At 41.4% G+C, this 23,702-nt stretch overlaps 1 protein-coding gene across 1 annotated transcript in view; it reads right to left on the reverse strand.

Annotated features, from left to right (window-relative positions):
* The window catches only part of ARSB (arylsulfatase B), a 169,635-nt gene extending 146,165 nt beyond the window's left edge, over positions 1-23,470 (reverse strand). Inside the window, exons 1-2 of the mRNA XM_065874400.1 lie at positions 23,159-23,470; positions 3,848-4,034 (exon numbers count right to left, since the gene is read on the reverse strand). Of these exons, the coding sequence (XP_065730472.1) occupies positions 3,848-4,034; positions 23,159-23,470 (499 nt within the window). The remainder of the gene's footprint in view (positions 1-3,847; positions 4,035-23,158) is intronic.
* Between the last annotated feature and the right edge of the window lie 232 nt (positions 23,471-23,702).

Raw genomic sequence — 23,702 nt, forward strand, 5'->3', positions numbered from 1 at the left:
GGTTTGTCATATATGGCCTTTATTATGTTGAGGTAGGTTCCCTCTATGCCCATTTTCTGGAGAGTTTTTTTTTTTAATCATAAATGGGTGTTGAACTTTGTCAAAAGCTTTTTCTGCATCTATTGAGATGATCATATGGTTTTTATCCCTTAATTTGTTATATCTTCTTCTTGGATTGATCCTTTGATCATTATGTAGTATCCTTCCTTATCTCTTGTAACAGTCTTTATTTTAAAGTCTATTTTATCTGATACAAGTATTGCTAATCCAGCTTTCTTTTGATTTCCATTTGCATGGAATATCTTTTTCCATCCCCTCACTTTCAGTCTGTATGTGTCCCTAGGTCTGAAGTGGGTTATATATGGGTCTTGTCTTTGTATCCATTCAGCCAGTCTATGTCTTTTGGTTGGGACATTTAATCCATTTACATTCAAGGTTATTATTGGTATGTATATTCCTATTACCATTTTCTTAATTGTTTTGGGTTTGTTTTTTGTGGGTCTTTTTCTTCTCTTGTGTTTCCTGTTTAGAGAAGTTTTTTCAGCATTTGTTGTAAAACTGGTTTACTGGTGCTGAATTCTCTTAGCTTTTGCTTGTCTGAAAAGCTTTTGACTTCTCCATCGAATCTGAATGAGATCCTCGCTAGGTAGAGTAATCTTGGTTGTAGGTTTTTCTCTTTCACCACTTTAAGTATATCCTTCCACCCCCTTCTGGCCTGCAGAGTTTCCACTGAAATATCAGCTGATTACCTTGTGGGGATTCCTTTGTATGTTATTTTTTGTTTTTCCCTTGCAGCTTTTAATATTTTTTCTTTGAATTTAATTTTTGTTAATTTGATTAACATGTGTCTTGGTGTGTTTTTCCTAGGGTTTATCCTGTATGGGATTCTCTGTGCTTCCTGGACTTCGGTGACTATTTCCTCTCCCATGTTAGGGAAGTTTTCAACTATAAACTCTTCAAATATTTTCTCAGACCCTTTCTTTTTCTCTTTTTCTGGGACCCCTATGATTCAAATGTTGGTGCGTTTAGTGTTGTCCCAGAGGTCTCTGAGATTGTCTTCAATTCTTTTCATTCTTTTTTCTTTATTCTTCTCCTTGGCAGTTACTTCCAGCTCACTTATTCATTCTTCTGCCTCAGTTATTCTGTTACTGATTCCTTCTAGTGTATTTTTCATTTCAGCTATTATGTTGTTCATCTCTGTTTGTTTGTTCTTTAGTTCTTCTAGATCTTTGTTAAACATTTCTTGTATTTTGTCAATCTGTGCCTCCATTCTATTTTCGAGATTCTGGATCATCTTTACTATCATTACTATGAATTCTTTTTCAGGTAGATTGCCTATTTCTTCTTCATTTATTTGATCTTATAGGTTTTTACCTTGCTCCTTCATCTGTGACATATTTTTTTGCCATCTCATTTTTTTTTTTCAATAAGTGGGATTGTATTCCTGTCTTACCGGTTGTTTGACCTGATGCTTCCAACACTAGGGTTAGTAGGCTATTGGGTAGAGCTGGGTCTTGCCTGAGATGAGGAACTCCATGAGACCTCACTCTGATGAATATTCCCCATGGTCTGAGGTTCCCTGTTAGTCCAGTGGTTCAGACTCAGAGCTCCCACCGCAGGAGCTTCGGCCTGACCCTGGGCTTGTGAATCAAGATCCTGCAAGCCACCTGGGGAGGCAAAAAAAAAAAAAAAAAGAAAAGAAAAACCAAAAGAACAATAACAAAGTAAAAAATAAAATTAGGCTAGAAAACTAACAGATAGGGAGAATATAAAAATAAAAATATAGATGAATCAACAACTGGAATATACAACAGTACCACAATAGTAAAAAAAAGAGAAGGAGGGGAAAAAAAGGTTGTGGGGGGAAGGCCTTGGCTGTGGAGGGTGGGGGCTAAGCAAGGGTGAGGTTTGGGTGGTGGGCAGGGCTGATGCTCAGGACCCACAGGGCTGGAAAAGGCCCTGGAGGGTGTGCGGTGGGGGGGACGGTTAGGCTCAAGGAACATAAGGGGCCCAGGCGTGCCCCCCAGCCCTGGTCTCACAGGGCAGGGGCCCTCACCTGGGAGTCCAGCAGCCTTCCTGGGCTCAAGTGGGCAGGGCAAACACCCTCCTCTCCTCTCCTCCTCCTCTGGTTTGGGAGGGCCACTCCCGCCTGCCTCTCCTGATCTCCCCAGCCTCCCTCCTATGCCCCCAAGAACGTACGCAGCCTGGAGGGGGCTTTGGAGGGCAGGGGATAGGCCTGGGAGCTCAGCAGGCTCCTGGGGCCTGAGTGAACAGGGCAATCACCCTCCACTCCTCTCCTGCTTCTCCCAGAGGGCCCCTCCTGCCTGCCTCTCCTAATCTCCCTGGCCTCAGGGATGCCAATCCTGTCTGGCCTCCACTTCTCCCCCTTCAGTCCCCTTACATCCTACCAGTTCACTTTGGGGATCCTCCTGTCTCCTTAGGTGTCAGAGTGCCCCACCAGTGGCCAGCAGGTGCCCTAGCTGTGGGGAGACACTAACTCCACCTCTTTCCATACTGCCATCTTGACTCCACCTCCTCTCACCCTGATTTTTTTTTTTTTTTTTTGTGGTACGCGGGCCTCTCACTGTTGTGGGCTCTCCCCTTGTGGAGCACAGGCTCTGGACGTGCAGGCTCAGCAGCCATGGCTCACGGGCCCAGCTGCTCCGTGGCACGTGGGATCCTCCCGGACCGGGGCACGAACCCATGTCCCCTGCATCAGCAGGTGGACTCCCAACCACTGTGCCACCAGGGAAGCCCACCCTGATTTTTCAATTCTATTTATTTTTTAAAAATTTATCTTCATTGTGTGTTCCTTTCTGTATATGGCAGTTTGTAAATAAATGAAGAGACAAATGGGAGGTAGGTAGGGAGCTAAACAGCTAGACAGATAAAACAGAATAGCTAGATGGAAAGCAAAATATGAGGGGGAAAGTTGGGGGTGAGAGGTGGGATGAACTGGGAGATTGCAATTGATGTATATACACTAATATGTATAAAATAGATATCTAATAAGAACCTGCTGTATAGCACAGGGAACTCTACTTCACTTCGCTGTACAGTAGAAACTAACAAACATTGTAAAACAGCTACATCCCAATTTAAAAAAAAAAGCAAAATATGAAAAGAACTTGACAGAAAGCTATGTAGCCCCTGGCAAGATAAATAGATAAATAGGTTGTTAAGAAATAGTTTGTAACAGGTTTAAATAGAGCATATATTTAAAAAAAAAACTGTAGGCTTTACATTTATTTTTATAGGGCTATCAAATCCGTAAAATACTTATTATTTTGTATCTTTCCTATTACCATTTGTTATTTACCCTCCCATTTTCTTTATTTGATCTATCTTCCTCAATCTAGTAATTTCAAAAACAGATCTCACAGAAGGAAAGAAGGATGCCAATTGGAAAAGAGTCTTCTTTATCATCTCCAGGAAATACAAAACAAAATAAAACCTTTGAACACAATTCATGAGGAGAAAAAAAGATCCTGAACCTCTGTGAAGGAAATATTCTTGTATTGGGTTTTGCCTGGAATTTTTTAAAAAAATCAACCTTTTGGTAATAAGGTTCTCTAAGAGTAGAGTGGTCTCTGACTTGGAGGTAGCAGACTCTGCAAAGGCCCCTACGTGGCATGTAGAACCCTGGCAAGGATAACTGCCTGTCCCATCACGAGCTGAGTGCACAGCCATGTTTACGGTCGTGGCATTAGACAGTGGCCCCATGGCAGCGCTGACTGATTCACTCTGTTCAGGTTTCCAGTTATTTCATTTGATTACACTTGGCTGTGTTTTATGAGACGGCTGCAGTTGGCCAGAGTTGTTAAAGAAACATGTGCATTTCCATTACCAAAGTAGGTATCAAATCCTCGGCGGGTTGGAAGACATTCTTTCCTGTACATTCCCAGGTGCCATTTTCCGACCATGTGGGTAGCGTAGCCTGCTTCTTTTAGAAGCTGGGGCAGGAGTTTTTCATCCAGAGGAATGCAGCTGGGCTGACAGGGCCAGATTATTTGGTGCTGTAAACCTGTGTGGATCTTAAAATAGATAAACATAAAATTATGGATTAATGATGTTGAAATATTCTGAACAAGCAGATAAAGTGGTTGCCTAATTTACTAGACATATGTGTTAACATGAATGTTTAATTCTATTTCTGTACCAGGTTAAGGCATTTCTAAAAGGCATTTTTCTCACTTATTCAAATAAGGTAATAGACATAAATAAGAATTTGAAAGAAATGAATAAAAGCAGTCTAACAAACATTAGATAGTTTCAACAAATATTTATCCAGGAACTATGTTAGAAACTGTTAAGTTTTCACTTCTTACCTCAAAAAAGTAGCCATAATATGAAGTGTGGATCTATCAAGGAAAAAGCGTTCCAATTTCTATGCACATGAGATATTGGTGTTTGATTAGAAGCTTCTATAATCTTTCAAGACTTGACTTTTTAAAAGGGTATAATGAAGATAATGATTTGCATTTCTTATTCTACCTTACATAAAGCATAATTTCAAAAGACAGTGACCAACTTTTCCTTAAAAAAAAAAAAAAAAGTGGCCATCTGATCCATAGGCTAGGAGCGGCTCCCACAAGTATCACCAGGGTGCAAGTACCACACAACTAATTTTAAGAAATTATCATGTGTTGAGTCTTGGTGTAATATTAAAGTAGAATACCCACAATTATATGAAAAGGTTATTAAAATAACCCTCTCTTGGGGACTTCCCTGGTGGCACAGTGGTTAAGAATCCGCCTGCCAATGCAGGGGACCCGGGTTCGAGCCCTGGTCCAGGAAGATCCCACGTGCCACGGAGCAACTAAGCCCGTGCGCCACAACTACTGAGCCTGCGCTCTAGAGCCCGCGAGCCACAGCTACTGAAGTCCACACGCCTAGAGCCCATGCTCCGCAACAAGAGAAGCCACCGTAACAAGAGAAGCCCGCGCACCGCAACGAGAAGCCCGCGCATCGCAACAAAGAGTAGCCCCTGCTCACTGCAACTAGAGAAAGCCACGCACAGCAACGAAGACCCAATGAAGCCAAAAATAAATAATGAAATAAATTAATTTTTTAAAAAAACCCCTCTCTTTTTCAACTACATATCTGTGTGAGGCTGGATGTTCTTCAACGACTTTTCCCAAAACAATATACAGTTGACCTTTCAACAGGTGGGGGTTAGGGGCACTAACCCCTGTGCAGTTGAAAATGTAAGTATAACTTTACAGTTGGCAGCATCCAGGGATTCAACCACAGATCATGCAACATCATAGTACGTATTTAGTGAACAAAATCCACATATAAGTGGACCCTCACAGTTCAAATCCATGTTGTTCAAGGGTCAACAGTATTGCACAGGTTGAATGCAGAAGCAGATGTAACAATCTAGCTATCTTCTATTAATAGGAAACACGTACAAAAATATAAAACAGGGAGATTGGTTCAAGATGGCAGAGTAGAAGGACGTGCACTCACTCCCTGTTGTGAGAGCACTGGAATTGCGACTAACTGATGAACAAGCATTGACAGGAAGACACCAGAACTCACCAAAAGAGATATCCCACATTCAAAGACAGAGGAGAAGCTGCAATGAGATGGTAGGAGGAGCACAATCACAATAAAATCAAATCCTATAACTGCTGGATGGGTGACTCACAAACTGGAGAGCAATTATACCACAGAAGATTACCCACTGGAGTGAAGGTTCTGAGCCCCACGTCAGGCTTCCCAACCTGGGAGTCCAGCAATGGGAGGAGGAATTCCCAGAAAACCAGAATTTGACGGCTAGTGGAATTTCATTGCAGGACTTCAACAGGACTGGGGGAAACAGAGACTTCACTCGTGGAGAGCACAAACAAAGTAGTGTGTGTATCAGATCCCAGAGGGAAGGAGCAGTGACCCCCATAGGAGACTGAACCAGACCTACCTGCTAGTGTTGGAAGGTCTCCTGCAGAGGCAGGGGGTGGCTGTGGGTCACCAGAGGGACAAAGACAGTGGCAGCAGAAGTTTGGGGAAGTACTCCTTGGCGTGAGCCCTCCCAGGGTCATTAGCCCCACCAAAGAGCTTGTAGCCTCCAGTGCTGGGTCGCCTCAGGCCAAACAACCAACAGGGAGGGAACTCAGCCCCACCCATCAGCAGACAAGGGGACTAAAGTTTTACTGAGCTCTGCCCACCAGAGCAACAGCCAGCTCTGTCCACCACCAGTCCCTCCCATCAGGAAGCTTACACAAGCCTCTTAGATAGCCTCATCCACCAGAAGGCAAACAGCAGAAACAAGAAGAACTACAATCCTGCAGCCTGTGGAATGAAAACCACATTCACAGAAAGATAGACAAAATGAAAAGGCAGAGAACTATGTATCAGATGAAGAAACAAGATAAAACCCCAGAAAAACAACTAAATGAAGTGGAGATAGGCAACTTTCCAAAAAAGAATTCAGAATAATGATAGTGACGATGACCCAGGACCTTGGAAAAAGACTGGAGGCAAAGATCAAGAAGATGGAAGAAATGTTTAACAAAGACCTAGAAGAATTAAAGAAAAAACACCTAGAAGAATTAAAGAACAAACAAGCAGAGATGAACAATACAATAACTGAAATGAAAAATAAACTAGGAGGAATCAATAGCAGAATGGCTGATGCAGAAGAACGGATAAATGACCTGCAAGAAAGAATGGTGGAATTCACTGCCACAGAACAGAATAAAGAAAAAAGAATGAAAAGAAATGAAGACAGCCTAAGAGACCTCTGGGAAAACATTAAACGCACCAACATTTGCATTATAGGGGTCCTACAAGGAGAAGAGAGAGAGAAAGGACCCGAGAAAATATCTGAAGAGATTATAGTCAAAACCTTCCCTAACATGGGAAAGGAAATAGCCACCCAAGTCCAGGAAGTGCAGAGTCCCAGGCAGGATAATTCCAAGGAGAAACACGCCAAGACACATAGTAATCAAATTGACAAGAATTAAAGACAAAGAAAAATTATTGAAAACAACAAGGGAAAAATGACAAATAACATACAAGGGAATGCCATAAGGTTAACAGCTGATTTCTCAGCAGAAACGCTACAAGCCAGAAGGGAGTGGCACGATATATTTAAAGTGATGAAAGGGAAGAAGCTACAACCAAGATTACTCTACCCCGCAAGGATCTCATTCAGATTCGATGGAGAAATCAAAAGCTTTACAGACAAGCAAAAGATAAGAGAATTCAGCACCACCAAACCAGCTCTACAACAAACACTAAAGGAACTTCTCTCAGTGGGAAACACAAAAGAAGAAAAGGACCTACAAAAACAAACCCCAAACAATTATGAAAATGGTAATAGGAACATACAAATTGATAATTACCTTAAATGTGTTAAATGTTCCAACAAAAAGACACAGGCTCACTGAATGGATACAAAAACAAGACCCATATATATGCTGTCTACAAGAGACCCACTTCAGACCTAGGGACACATACAGACTGGAAGTGAGGGGATGGAAAAAGGTAATCCATGCAAATGAAAATCAGAAGAAAGCTAGAGTAGCAATACTCATATCAGATAAAATAGGCTTTAAAATAAAGAATGTTACAAGAGACAAGGAAGGACACTACACAATGATCAAGGGATCAATCCAAGAAGAAGATATAACAATTATAAATATATATGTACCCAACATAGGAGCACCTCAATACATAACGTAAATGCTAACAGCTATAAAAGAGGAAATCGACAGTAACACAATAATAGTGGGGGACTTTAACATCTCACTTACACCAATGGACAGATCATCCAGACAGAATATTACAAGGAAACAAAAGCTTTAAATGACACAATAGACAAGGTAGATTTAATTGACATTTATAGGACAATCCATCCCAAAACAGCCGACTACACTTTCTTCTCAAGTGCACATGGAACATTCCCCAGGATAGATCACATCATGGGTCACAAATCAAGTCTCAGTAAATTTAAGAAAATTGAAATCATATCAAGCATCTTTTCTGACCACAATGCTATAAGATTAGAAATCAATTACAGGATAAAAAATGTAAAAAACACAAACACATGAAGGCTAAACAATATGTTACTAAATAACAAAGAGATGGCTGAGGAAATTAAAAAATACCTAGAGACAAATGACAATGAAAACACGATGATCCAGACCTTATGGGATGCAGCAAAAGCAGTTCTAAGAGGGAAATCTAGAGCAATACAATCCTACCTCAATAAACAAGAAAAATCTCCAATAAACAATCCAACCTTATACATAAAGGAAGTAGAGAAAGAAGACCAAACAAAACCAAAAGTTAGAAGGAAAGAAATCATAAAGATCAGAGCAGAAATAGATGAGATAGAAACAAATAAAACAACAGTAAAGATCAATAAAACTAAAAGCTGGTTCTTTGAAAAGATAAACAAAATTGGTAAACCTTTAGCCAGACTCAACAAGAAAAAGAGGGAGAGGACTCAAATCAATAAAATTAGAAATAAAAAAGAGAAGTTACAACGGACTTCACAGAAATACAAAGCATCATAAGAGACTACTACAGGCGACCCTATGCCAATAAAATGGATAACCTGGAAGAAACGGACAAATTCTTAGAAAAACACAACCTTCTGAGACTGAACCAGGAAGAAATAGAAAACATGAACAGACCAATCGCAAGTAATGAAATTGAAACTGTGATTAAAAATCTTCCAGCAAACAAAAGTCCAGGACCAGATGGCTTCACAGGTGAATTCTATCAAACATTTAGAGAAGAGTTAACACCCATCCTTCTCAAAGTCTTCCAAAAATCTGCAGAGGAAGGAACACTCCCAAACGCATTGTATGAGGCCACCATCACCCTGATACCAAAACCGGACAAAGATACTACAAAAACAGAAAATTACAGATCAATATCACTGATGAATATAGATGTAAAAATCCTCAAGAGTACTAGCAAACAGAATCCAATAATGCATTAAAAGGATCATACGCCATGATCAAGTGGGATTTATCCCAGGGATGCAAGGGTTCTTCAATATATGCAAATCAATCAATGTGATACACCATATTAACAAATTGAAGACTAAAAACCATACGATCATCTCAATAGATGCAGAAAAAGCTTTTGACAAAATTCAACACCTATTTATGATAAAAACTCTCCAGAAACTGCATAGAGGGAACTTACCTCAACATAATAAAGGCCATATACGACAAACCCACAGCAAGCATCATTCTCAATGGTGAAAAACTGAAAGCATTTCCTCGAAGATCAGGAACAAGGATGCCCACTCTTGCCACTATTATTCAACATCGTTTTGGAAGTCCTAGCCACAGCAATCAGAGAAGAAAAAGAAAGAAAAGGAATACAAATTGGAAAAGAAGAAGCAAAACTGTCACTGTTTCCAGATGACTTGATACTATACATAGATAATCCTAAAGATGCCATGAGAAAATTACTAGAGCTAATCAATGAATTTGGTAAAGCTGCAGGATACAAAATTAATGCACAGAAATCTCTTCCATTACTATATACTAACAACAAAAGATCAGAAAGACAAATTAAGGGAACAATCCCATTCACCACTGCAACAAAAAGTATAAAATACCTAGGAATAAACCTACCTAAGGAGGTAAAAGACCTGTACTCAGAAAAGTATTAGACACTGATGAAAGAAATCAAAGATGACACAAACAGATGAAGAGAAATACCATGTTCTTGGATTGGAAGAATCAATATTGTGAAAATGACTATACTACCCAAAGCAATCTACAGATTCACTGTAATCCCTATCAAATTACCAATGGCATTTTTTACAGAACTAGAACAAAAAATCTTAACATTTGTATGGAGACACAAAAGACCCCAAACAGACAAAGCAATCTTGAGGGAAAAACACGGAGCTGGAGGAATCAGACTCCCTGACTTCAGACTATATTACAAAGCTACAGTAATCAAGAGAATATGGTACTGGCACAAAAACAGAAATATAGATCAATGGAACAGGATAGAAAACCCAGAGATAAACCCACGCACCTATGGTCAACTAATCTATGACAAAGGAGGCAAGGACATACAATGGAGAAGACAGTCTCTTCAATAAGTGGTGCTGGGAAAACTGGACAGCTACACGTAAAAGAATGAAATTAGAACACTCCCTAACACCATATACAAAAATAAACTCAAAGTGGATTAAAGACCTAAATGTAAGACTGGACACTATAAAACTCTTAGAGGAAAACATAGGAAAAACACTCTTTGACATAAATCACAGTAAGATCTTTTTTGACCCACCTCCTAGAGTAATGGAAATAAAAATAAAAATAAACAAATGGGACCTAATGAAACTTTAAAGCTTTTGCACAGCAAAGGAAACTGTAAACAAGACGAAAAGACAGCCCTCAAAATGGGAGAAAATATTTGCAAACAAATCAATGGACAAAGGATTAATCTCCAAAATATATAAACAGCTCATGCAGCTCAATTAAAAAAACAAACAACCCAATCAAAAAATGGGCAGAAGACCTAAATAGACATTTCTCCAAAGAAGACATACAGATGACCAAGAGGCACATGAAAAGCTGCTCAACATCACTAATTATTAGAGAAATGCAAATCAAAACTACAATGAGGTATCACCTCATACTGGTTAGAATGGGCATCAGCAGAAACTCCACAAACAACAAATGCTGGGGACGGTGTGGAGAAAAGGGAACCTTGCACTGCTGCTGGGAATGTAAATTGATACAGCCACTATGGAGAACAGTATGGAGGGTCCTTAAAAAACTAAAAATAGGGCTTCCCTGGTGGCACAGTGGTTGAGAGTCCGCCTGCTGATGCAGGGGACATGGGTTTGTGCCCCGGTCCGGGAGGATCCCACATGCCGTGGAGCGGCTGGGCCCGTGAGCAATGGCCACTGAGCCTGTGCGTCCGGAGCCTGTGGTCCGCAACGGGAGAGGCCACAACAGTGAGAGGCCCGCGTACGGCAAAAAAAACAAAAAACAAACAAACAAACTAAAAATAGAATTACCATATAACCCAGCAATCCCACTACTGGACATATACCCAGAGAAAACCATAATTCAAAAAGACACATGTACCCTAATGTTTATTGCAGCACTATTTATAATAGCCAGGACATGGAAGCAACCTAAATGCCCATTGACAGATGAATGGATAAAGATGTGGTACATATATACAATGGAATATTACTCAGCCATAAAAAGGAATGAAATTGGGTCATTTATAGAGACATGGATGGACCTAGAGACTGTGAAGTAAGAGTGAAGTAAGTCAGAAAGAGAAAAACAAATATTGTATATTACCGCATATATGTGGAACCTAGGAAAATGGTACAAGATGAACCAGTTTGCAAGGCAGAAATAGAGACACAGATGTAGAGAACAAACATATGGATACCAAGGGGGGAAAGCAGGGTGTGGCAGGTGTGATGAATTGGGAGATTGGGATTGACAAGTATACACTGATGTGTATAAAATAGATAACTAATAAGAACCTGCTGTATAAAAAAAATTAAAGTAAAAAAATATAAAACGTCATTCTTCTTGTGTAACTCTCTTGTTTTGAAAAATACAGTTATTTTCCCCAAGTTATTTACATTAATATGTAATAGAATTATTATTGCTGTTTTTCAATGAATAAAAATATTTTTAAATTTCTATTTTAATTTCTGACATAGTAAATTTTGAAAGGTATAGCCACACAAATGTAAGCTCTATAGGGTCTTCAATTTTTAAGCATGTACAGAGGTCCTAAAACCAAAAAGTTAGAGAAGGACGTTAGTCGGACAGTGATCATTGTTATGAGGAAAATAGAGAGGGAGATAGTGACAGGTGACTCTTTAGAGAGGATGGCAAAAGAAAGCTTCTTTGAGGAGGAGATACTTGAGCAGAAATCTGAATGAAATAAGAGAGTAAGAGAGAGCCTTGCAAAAATTTGGGGCAGAGCAATCTAGGCATAAGGAATAAGAATGCAAAGGCCCTGAACTTGCTAGGTAAGTTCGAAGGCCACACGGAAACCGGTGTGGCCCTTGTCACAGCTCCTGGGCTGAGGGATGATACTGCACCCACTGCTGGTGCACAAGGGGGGTCCTTGGTGGCTTCCCTCATTGCCTACCCAGACCCTCCCTTCCCTACAATGTTACCCCTCTCCCCCCCACCAATCACTTGTCCTTGCTTAGCCAGGGAGGTGCTCTTCTCTGTAGGAAGCGGGGTGGAGTCTCACATTTAATTCTTCACCGACACTAGCTTTCCCTAGCACTCACTGGGCACTCCTGATTTCCCTAGAATAAATGGGGCTCTGGGGACACCAAAGATTGACAGTGCCAGTTCTCAACCCAGCCATGACTCTCTGGCGCTTCCATCAGCTGTCAGATGGGTAGCAAGCAATTATTAATAAATGGTAAAAACAAAATGTGTTTGTAAATGATTTACTTGCTTTTATAATTTAAAGCATAAGAGCCCGAAGCTCAGAGAATTAAATCGCATCCCAGCTCTTTCACTAACCGTACACTAAACACTCAGCAACTGTCATGGTAATACTGTAAGCATTGTCATCAATAACACATCACGCCCTCTCACCTACATTTCAATACACTTTCTTGAGGAGATGGGATTATACAGAACATGCACCTAAGCCTGGGCCTGCCCCCTGGAGTGGGATGTGGTACATATTAACATCAAATGACATGTATGCTGGTTCTAATCTATAGTTCTGCTGGTGCTATTAAATCCTGATTTATCACTGATTTTTTGAGATTCAAATATTGACTACTCAGAACAGACAGATTTTTGCCTCATTTTGTTTTAAATTCATGGCAATAAACAGATACAAAGTAAACACAAAAACAAAACAAAAACCCTTCAAACTCACCATCTTTTCTTTTTAATTTATTATAAGCTACTTACTATTAAATAGTTTTCTCATAAGCTTTGACATTGTCCTGAATTTCATTTTTTTGTGTGTCTGTCCAGAGCCAATACCTTTGGAATTGTCCCTGCTGTTGCTTGATTTCACGATACCTTTCCATGCCCTCCTAAAAGAACCATGTGGAATATCTTAAATGTTAAATTAAAGTGGATTTATTTTGAAGGTGATAATATGTTCGCTATCTTGATTATGTGGTAACGGCTTCACAGGCATATACATATCAAAACTTATCAAATTGTATACTTGAAATACGTGTAGTTTATTGCATGTCAATTATACCTCAATAAAGCTGTTTAAAAATAAAAGTGAGTTTAAGTTTTCTATTTAGATTTTTATACCTTGCCTAGAAATAATTGGACACCTTCATTGGGATATATGCCAGATGCCCTTCATTTGCCCTCCAAATCCCCAGTCTGCCTTCTGTCCTGTCTCCAGCCTGGGAAGTTGACCTACTGGGGCCAAATCAAAGGGCTCCTGCACCTTCTGGTTCTGACTGGGTTCAGCCAATGGGGAGCCCAGACTGGGATTGGAAGGAGGGAAGAGGTGAGTGGCCCTGAGCTACCAGGCTGTCCGTATCCTGCAGGCCATCCCAAAGGTGGCCTTCTTTACAGGACTCTGTTTCTAGGTTCTGGTCACTCCTCTTTCCTTTCTTCCCCCTGGTCTAGGGGTAGTAACAGCTCCAGTGGGTTATACACTATGGCTTGTGTTTCCCCCACACATTCATACCTTTTCAAATAGTCCCTTTGCAAATAAACCCTCCCTAAATTATCCTAATTTGAATGTGCCATCTTTTCCCAGCTGGGATCCTGAATAATAAGGATGTTACAATACCCAAGCTGGGAAAGGGAAACATTGCTCTCTAAACATACACACGCACACACAACCATATCCCTCACATAACAGAAGGATTCTGTCCACGGTTAACGCTAGAAGTTTACTCAATAGAAAATTAATCCTGGGTTCAAAAAACTTCATAATATATACTAATTGGCAACAGCAGAGGATAAAGAAGGATAATATTTTATGGAGTTCAAAAGACCCAGTGGAAATAAACGTTATGTGCAAATTTCTTTAAATGGAAAGCTCATCCATCACATGCAGAGAATGATCTCCAATCACTCTAAAGCACTGCCAAGGGATGCTGTGTGATTCACTTTTCCGAGGCCACATGGGCACCACACCAGGCGGTCAGCTGAAGCCTGCCTCTGTTACCTGCAATCACACAGGGTAGGGAACATTCTTTTCAGTTCCTGAGAATTTATTCGACAGGACGTTTTCATGGCATTACTGGGGGAGGGGAAGCCAAAGTCTGGATGATGGCCAAAAACATGTTTTTGGTCTGTTCAAACACTGTTTGAAGTAAGGAAACTGTAGTGTGTAGAGAAGCAGTAAACAGGCGAATGAATGCAGAGCTGGTTGCAACCCAGCACTTGAGTTTAGCACAGAACTAGAGAGCCACACCATGCTCCATGGGAAAGGATGACAAGGCACCAAGAAGAATCAAAAGGAAAAATAAGCGTCACTTTGGCAACCCAACAGCATTTACAACAATTTCATTCTAACACCCATCTTCAGTGTTTGCAGAGTAGGTGTTGAATGGAGAGGTTCTGTGGATAATATATGAAAGTCCAAAGAGGCTACTCTCTTTCTTCTACATGTAGCTATCTCTTCTTCACTAAACCAAATCTTTGAAAAACAGCTTCTCCTAAGATTTTACTTGACTGTCAAGGATTCCCTCCACAAAGGCAAAGGGTCTACAAATTCAGTAAAGGACCTGGCTTGTCTCTGAGTTCTCTCTATGAGAAATCCTTGTTTACATGGTTTGTTGCATGTAAAAATTTATTTGATCCTGTAAGTTATTCTGTCCCCTGTAGACCTGGAAAATACTATCAGAGTGGTCTCATGAGCATAAAAGAAAAAAACCACTCTCCTGAAGGGGGGAGGAGGAAGATGGTTCCCACATCAGAACCTCTTTATTTCAGCTACACTTACAATAAACTCTCCCAGGGGCCAGGTGACCCACTGCTACATACGTGGCAATGGATGCTATTTCTCTCCAAACCTCAATAACGTTGAGATAACTTCCAGATGAACAGAGGAAGATTCTATCCTGTCAGTCTGACCTGTGCAAGATGAACTCATTGCAACCATGTATTTGTGCAATACCTCCTCCTGCACTACTTGAAAAGCCAGAAAAACAGGCAGCTCTACTATTCCACTTTATACACCAGAGAGCCTAGAGGGAAGCTTCATGACCAGAACACAATCACAGAACAGGCTGGTGGCTGGCCAGGAGTTCAGAACTGCCAGCCTGGGCCTGGGCCAGAACACTACAGTTTTTAACCATGGTCAAGTACCACTCAGGCCACCTTAGGGTTTATTCCTGGAGATGCCCCACAGAACAAATGGATAGTGGAGAATCTGCTCACTTCCCCCTAAGCCTTCTAAAAAGCCATCAGCTGCCCATGCTGCTGAAGCCAAGAGCTACAGAACACACATTATGTGTGTTAGGGGCCTGGCTTTGCCATCTGGCCTGGTCCTTCAGAACTCAGGCTGCAGAACTGGCTGGTATCACTAGCAGTTTCAAAGGTCTATTTATTTTGGTGTTGATTAGCAAAGAGTGTAAATCTGACTAAACCACAAAGGGATGTTGTTTGTAAAAGGGATAAACAAGGCAAAAACTGTTTTACTGCCTTTCTCTGCTTAAATTATAAATCCAACCAAAAGCCCAAAATGAGAAGGAAGAAAAATATGGAGGAAAAAGACTTTTTGGAAAAGTGATATGCTTAAGGGAACAAAAACAGAGTTACCAGACAGTAACGGCTTATGCTCAAAGTGATTCTTGGAATAATAAACCTCAAATGTCAATCAACCAAAAAATCCCATAAGTCAATGGGTCATATTCCACTCAACCCCAAACTTATGTCCTTATTTCCTCTTTTCCGGTTACTTGGGAAGTAAAAAGGTAAAGATCAGATTTTTTTCTTTTTTTCAGTATCTTCAACACTTGCAGACTAAGGCCTCCAGCTGCCCCTTTCGTTTTGGGAAAATGCTCCTGGGCTCTGGCTAGGCTTAGGAAGGACACTTGGCTTCAGCAAAACAGAAGACCCATCACAGCAAGTCATCCCCAGGGCTCTCTGCGTTAAAACCCTGATGTGTTTTAGCAGGTGGCCATCTTGCTTATCAGTATGGAGCTGATGCATCCTTTACGTCTCCTCTTAAATGAGCACAGGAATAAAGACTAGCAAGTTCTTTATCTTTGGAGGCACCTATGGCCTCTGGACTACATGCTCCTCTTATCACTCACGCCTTGGATGCCTTTGCCAGGAAGTCGTATGAACACGCCTAACGACTACATCTTTCCCCAAGACTCGCCCCTTTCTTCCAACTCTTGACTCCTCTTTGCCCCACTTCTAATCTTAGAGTCCAGGGAAAGGTAACCAGGGACAAGAGACACTGAGAGGCAAGCACTTGGAGGGCAGGCAGGATACTGAAGACAATGAGAAAAAGCAGCAGGGAGGTGAGGGCAACCCCAGGCAGAACGGCTTCCTCTTTCACGCCACAGTATGCAATGCCCTATTCTCCCTGCAGTCGTGGGTTTTCCCTGCTCACATTCTTCAAGCAAACTTGAAGCAAAAGTCAAAAATTACCCACAATGCTCCCACACAGCCTCCTTCCTAGATTTCCTGTTCACGGTTCTGCTTCAGGTGTGAGTGAAAAGGCGTGAAAGTGTCTTGTCCGTTTGTCAGTGTGATTAAGAGAAATGTGGCGTGGGTCCCTTAAGAATGAAACCTTGGCGTCATCTTTCATTGCTTCTGTCCTCTGCCAAGGTTTCAGAGTTCTGGTAGAGTGGCCCCCTCAGGTCCCAAGGTAAGAATGTTCCCAGGTGAGGACCAAACTTACTTAACTCTTTTTTTTTTCCCAGAAGGAAGTGTTTCTACTAAGGCCTACCAGTTTTGTTACCCTTTCACCTTTTTAATTTCTAAAAAGGAAGCCAGGGCGCTAGAAATGACCTGTCAACCCTAAGCAGTTAAGACAGTGAGCTCTTTCAGGAAACGCACAGGTGTTAAAACACTTAGCACATTCATTCATTTACTTGCTCAACACCAGGTGCTTCTCCAGGTCAGAGACAAGTGAGGCAATGTCATGGAGAAGCCGGACCTGAGAACAGACAACCACGCTTAAAATGTGAACTAGGAGTGCAGAGGTGTAATGAACATTTTGTGCTGAATAAAGTCAATTTGTAAGAATAAGGAAATTCAATATTTTCAAGTCTTTTGTTTGAACTAAAAGGGGTATACAAATTCTATTAGAAAAGCTGAAGGATTTTTATTTATTTTCCCACTCTTATAAACATCTTTATTATATGTGGTTTTTAGTTTTTATTTTTTTGGTACCCCAGGTGGGACACGAACTCACAATCCCTGGCTTAGGATGTGTGTGTTTTTTATGGAAATATATTTGATGTAAAACATTGTATAAATTTAAGGTGTAACACATGTTAATTTGATACATTTATACATTATGATAGGATTGCCATTGTAGTGATAATTAGCACTTCTATCATATTTTATAATTATCTTTTCTTTTACAGGTTGGAATCACTAAGTTCCAGTTTCCTAGCAAGTTCAATGGTTATAATACAATATTATTGTCTGTATTCACTATGCTGTGCATTAGATCTCTAAGTCTTATTTGCTATGCGTTGCAAGTTGGTACTCTTACACAACTGTCCTAACTCTGTCCTAACAAAGACAATGTAGTACTGGCATAGGATAAACATAAGGATACAAATACAAATCACATATCTGAAAAGGGTTTAGTATCCAGAATATATAAAGTGTTGGCAAGGAGGTGGGGAAATTAGAACCCACATACATTGTTGATGGGAATGTAAAATGGTACAGCTGCTATGGAAACAGTTTGGCAGTCCCTCAAAAAGTTAAACATAGAGTTGCCATATGATCTAGCATTCTCCTCCTAAGTATATACCCTAGAAAACAGAAAAATATATATATGTTCATACAAAACTTCTACATGGACGTTCACAGTGGCATTATTCATAATAGACAAAAAGTGGAACAATCCAATGTCCATCAACTGATGAACGGATAAATAAAATGGTGGTATATTCACACGATGGGATATTATTCAGCCATGAAAAGGAATAATACATATTACAACATGGATGAAAGGACATCTATTGTATGAGTCCATTTTATATGAAATGTCCAAAATAGGCAAATCCATAGAGATAGAAAGTAGATCAGTGGCTGCCAGGAACTAAGGCAAGAGGAGAATGGGGAGGAATTGCTAATGGGTTTCATCTGGGGTGATGGAAATGTTCTGAAAGTAGACAGTGGTGATGGTTGCACCACCTTGTGAATATATGAAAAACCAATGACTTATATATTTAAAATGATTAATCTTATGGCATGTGAAATATAACTTAAAAATACATATATAGGGAAATAAGCATATCATATATTGCTGGTAAGAATGTAGATTGATACAACCAACTGAAGTACAATTTTGCAATATTTATCCAAATTACAAATGCCTCTACACTTAAACCCAGAAAATTCCTCTTCTAAGAATTTACCCTACAGATATATATTCAAACATGTGCAAAATGACATAGGTACAAGGTATTGACTTCAGCATTCTCTGATATATCAAAAGGCTGGAAACAACCTGCATGTTCATCATTATATGACTAGTTAAATAAATTATGATATATCCATCTACCAAAATATTATACAGCCATAAAAACTAATGAGGATGCTCTTTATGTAACAATATGAAATTATTTCAAATGTTAAGTTTAAAAAAATGAGGTACAAAACACTGTGAAGAGTATACTATCATTCTGATCATTTTCGAATTTGTAGAAATAGGGAATCACTATGCTGTATACTAGGAACTAACGTAGTGTTATAGGTCAGTTATACTCCAACAACCAAACATACACAGAAATAGAGATCAGACTTGTGGTTAGCAGAGGTGGGGGCGGGGGAGGATAGATTGGATGAAGGTGGTCAAAAGGTACAAACTTCCAGTTATAAGATAAATAAATACTAAGGAAGTAATGTACATGATAAATACAATTAACTCTGCTGCGTGTTATATATGAGAGTTGTTAAAAGAGTGAACCCTAAGTGTTGTCATCACAGGAAAAATCTTTTTCTTTTCTTTTGGATGAGATGATGGATGTTCACTACACTTATCGTGGTAATCATTTCGTGGTGCGTGCTCATCAAGTCATGATGCTGTACACCTTAAACTTACACAGTGCTGTATGTCAAGTACATTTCATTGAAATTGAAAAAAAAAAGAACCCCCCCAAAAAAGAGTATGCTACCATTCAAATCAAAGGAGAGGGAGGAATATCTACATGTATATTTGCTTGTATATGCATAAAATACGTTTGGAAGGATATATACAATTTACATAGTGTTGTCTCCAAAGATAGGTAACTGTATGCCTAAGAAACAGAATGTGTGTGTGTGTGTGTGTGTGTGTGCGTGTATGTGTGTGTACGCGTGCGCACCTGTGTATAGGGAGAGATTTTGAAACTTTTGAGTTTTTAAACCACGTGAATGGATTTCCTATTCAAAATGTAAATAAAATATAGATTTTATAAAATATTTTTAAAATAGTGAATGAATGAGTCATAATGCTGTGGGAAGAAAACTAACTTAAGTATACTGAGACCTGAATTTTAGTTCCTGGATTACCAGTAACTACTTAGCTCATCTGCTGATCAATCTCCCTCTCCCCTCCATCTAAACTCTATGAATTTTTCACCAAAGTATGCAAGTTTTAAAAGGTTCAAATGTAAGGATTCGGAACAATTAAATGTCTCAATATAAAAGGTTGAATTCACGTTCCTTTTTAAACAAGTTCCTAGCCGCGCAGCAAGCAGCTCCTGCAACTTGTAAGGCAGTGTTGGGCAAGATTAATCTCTCTTTCTACCACTAGATGGAGACAGTGGGTAGATAATGTGCTTTTGCCAAGTTAGAAACTTGCTCTAGTGGACACAGGAGCCATAGAGTCAAAAAAATTTACAGCTAGAAAGAGCCTTAGCGTTCAGCCCAACTCCCGTATTTTACAGACGTGGAAAATGATGCCCTTCGAGGTCAGAGTCTGAAAGCTGACATGGCAAAGACTGAAACCCACATCTCACAACTCTTAACTGGTCCTCTTCACTAAATACTCTTATAAGCTAAAAACCTAAAATTCAGCATTTATTGGGAATACAAAATTCAATCAGCCAAAACTTGTTTATCACTTTGCACTTTTCTAATCTAAAGTTAGATGATTAAGGAAGGTGGCACCTCTATTAAAGCATGATTGTCAGGTTCACAGATATGACTATTAAGCAGTTCTTTCAAGTACCTAATTTTGAAATAGTCAACAAATTTCCTCATTTTATTCTCTAAAATTATGTACAACACATGACTCATTTTGAAATGAAACCTCTCTCCCCATTTTCACGTTACATTTAACATAAGGAATTCCTAACTTGAAATCTAATGGGTTAATTTTTTTCATCGAGATGTTTAGGAATGACCTATATGTCAAAAAATAAGAGAGATTAGTTAGTAAATCTGAAGCAGCTCTTGCGATGATGCTTTTAATAATTCTGAGTAGGCAATGTAGTGTAGTGGTTATAGAGCTACTGCCTGGTTCAGATCCTGATTCACAACTTACCAGCCCTGTGACCCTGGGCAAGTTTCTTAACTGGTTCCTCCGTTTCTTTGTTATCAGATAGGGATGATAATAGTAGTACCTACTTCATCGGGGTGCTGTAAGAGTTAAATTAACTAATACATGTAAAATGCTTAGAATGGTACAAGAATATAGTATCTGAGGCCAGTGAGGCTCCTTGGCTCTCCCAGAAATACTGACTCTTTTAAAAGAGGATGGTTGCTAACCAAAGATAATTTCTAATTGAGTCTCTTGAACTCAAACAGAACAGGGGAGAAAAGCCAAGCAAAATGTTTGGGGAAGCTAGCTTGCTACACTGATCGGCCTCTAAACACTTTTGGATAAGCAGCCTCTACCTTCACTTCTTAACCTCAGGGTACTCTAAATATTCATTTTTTTGTTTTGTTTTGTTTCTTCCCAAGATGGAATGTTGGTGACTAATCAGGGAGGATGTTCAGAGGCAAAAGCAGTCTGAACAAGTTTTTTAAGTGTGGTATTTGCTTTCCAGTTCAAGACTGTTGGAAGGGAGGAAGTTGGAGAAATGAATGGCCCTCCCATTCTTCTGCAATTTGAGTTCAGTTCCCTTACTTCAGATCAAATGCAGAACCATTTGGGCAGACCCTGTCTTCCCTCCTTTCCCTTCTTTATTCAGATGCTCTTGTACTCCTACAAAGTGTCCAGTGTGACATTTGCATCAGAGCAGAGATTCCTGATTCCACGTAGCAGCCAGTTAGAATTGCGGAAAGTACTTAGGGCTGATGGTGAAGGGAACCATCCTTTACCTCCACTGCAAACCTTGACTTACTTTTCAGTCCGTAGTAAAACTCTATCATTTCTGTTTCTAAAAGTCTTCAGACCACTGTGCAAATCTTTATTGCAAGTGAACCCTCCCTTCCCTTGATCTCAGGACAACATGAGGCTAGGGTTGATCTGAAAGGCTACATGAACACAGATTTGGGAGGGCAAGGTTCAGGCACATCCCTGTGACTTTCACAGTAAGGGCCCAAAGTATGGCTGTTGAACAAACAGTGCATACAAACTACCTGTTTATTGTATATTTAACATGGTCATAATCACAAAATGTCAATCTTATTCAGATTAAGAAAAAAGAAGAGTCCAATTTTAGAGGCCTGAGATGACTAGTGGATGCAGGAAAGGCACAAAACCCAGTTTTACCACTTTCTAGCTGTGTGATACTGCCAACTAAAAACTGGCACTTGTCATCTGACTCTACAAGGACTAAGTCACTCGCCACTACAGCCGCTGACCTTCAACCCCCCTCCGAGAGGAGTTCAGGGTGGAGATCAGGAGCAAGGCGCTCTGTGCTCTGGGAAAAACTGGCAGGACAGGCCTTCAGATAGTTAGATATTTTCAGGAGAAGGTTTTATCAGCCCAATTCTTGCACCTCCTCATATCTAGAAAAGCACTAAAATCATTAACGGTGACATCTGCTCCTCGTGACTAGCAGCAAGCCTCCGCCAAAACGTGCACTTGAATGCACACACCCCCTTCACTAAAATCATACGTAACACTGACCTTTCCCCCCCACCTCTTTGGAGCAGTTTCTCAGAGCTATCTGAAATGCTGTCTCCCAGGCTATAGCCCTCATCTTGCTCCAAATAAAATTTCATTCACAACTCTTACATTGTGCACTTTTTTCAATTAATAATTCTTAACATGGCATTGAACCTCTACAGGTTTACTGCCTAATGTGTAAAAGGGGATTAAAAATAACAGCTACCTCACAGGCTGTTTCAAGAATTAACTTTAAAAACAGTAAAGCACTATGCAAATGTTCTTGATATTCTTCGTTATCTAATGTATGCGTGCTCTCTACAAATATACTTTACTCTGTTAACTACAGAGAAGTTTTAAAAGAGATAATGAAGATGCTCAGAGGCGTTCAATACAGGTTACATCTGAAGGGAAAGTCAGCAGCCCAAGAAAAATCAACTTGGTTTTCACTCCAGGGCTGCTGAGAACTTGGAAAAATAAATCTTTGGTCGGGCACTCCTAACCTATGACCGCTGGGTTTACAGAAACCAAATGCGCACCCACTGCGAGCTCTCCTTCGTTTTAACGCTCCTCCCCACCCAGCTTTCCTGGCTCCCCATCTCTCTCCGCTTCACTCCTGGGTGCCCCGCCTGCTCGCTTTCCATCCTCCCACTTCAAGACCGCTCAGCAAAGCCCATTCGGACCTTCAGCCTACTGACTCGCAGTGCCCCGCATCTGGCATTGCCCAGAAACCCCTTCACCCCGACCTTTCGAAAACGTTAAGACAGAAACACCACCCGGAGAGGTGGGGCGCCGGGGGAAGAGCGGCGCCCTGGAGCCGGGCATGCGCAGAGGCCGCCGCGGGCTGCGGGCCTGAGCGAAGCAAGGACAGCGCTGCTAGGGCCAGAAGTCTCTTTGGGACCCGGTTCGGGGAACCGATCCCGGCTGGCCGGCACCCGCCCAGGGCTCGGGGCCCACTTCTAAGAGGCTCGCGGGCCGGCCGCGGGCCGCCGGGGGCGCTGCGTACCTGGTAGCGGCCGGTGAGCAGCTGGCTCCGCGACGGCGTGCACAGCGGCTGCGTGTAGTAGTTGTCTAGCAGCACCCCGGCGGCCGCCAGCGCGTCCAGGTGCGGTGTGCGGATTTCCGAGCCGTGGAAGCCCACGTCGTTCCAGCCCAGGTCGTCCGCCAGCACGAAGACGAGGTGGGGCGGCCGGCCAGCCCCGGCGTCTGAGCCCGGCGGCGCCGGCAGCAGCAGCAGCAGCAGCGGAAGGACGGCGGGGAGGAGCGGCCTCCGCGGCCCGGGGCCTCGGGGCAGGCTCGCCGCGCTGCGCGGGCCCATCCTGCGCCGCCCGCGGTGCCCGCGCCTGTGGCGCCCCCGGGCCCCGGGCACTGCTTATAGAATCAGGAACTGGGCGGCCGGGGCCTGCCCCGCCCCGGCACGGGATTTCACCCCTAGCAGGCCGCAGGCAGGAGAGGCCCGGCGCCAGAGCCTCCGCCGCCTCTGACCCGGGCCGGGGCCGGTGTGGTGGGGGAGGAGCCAGAGAAGAACTCGGGCAGCCCTTGCTGCAGTG

Source organism: Phocoena phocoena, chromosome 3, assembly GCF_963924675.1.
Source record: "Phocoena phocoena chromosome 3, mPhoPho1.1, whole genome shotgun sequence".
NCBI lineage: Eukaryota > Metazoa > Chordata > Mammalia > Artiodactyla > Phocoenidae > Phocoena > Phocoena phocoena.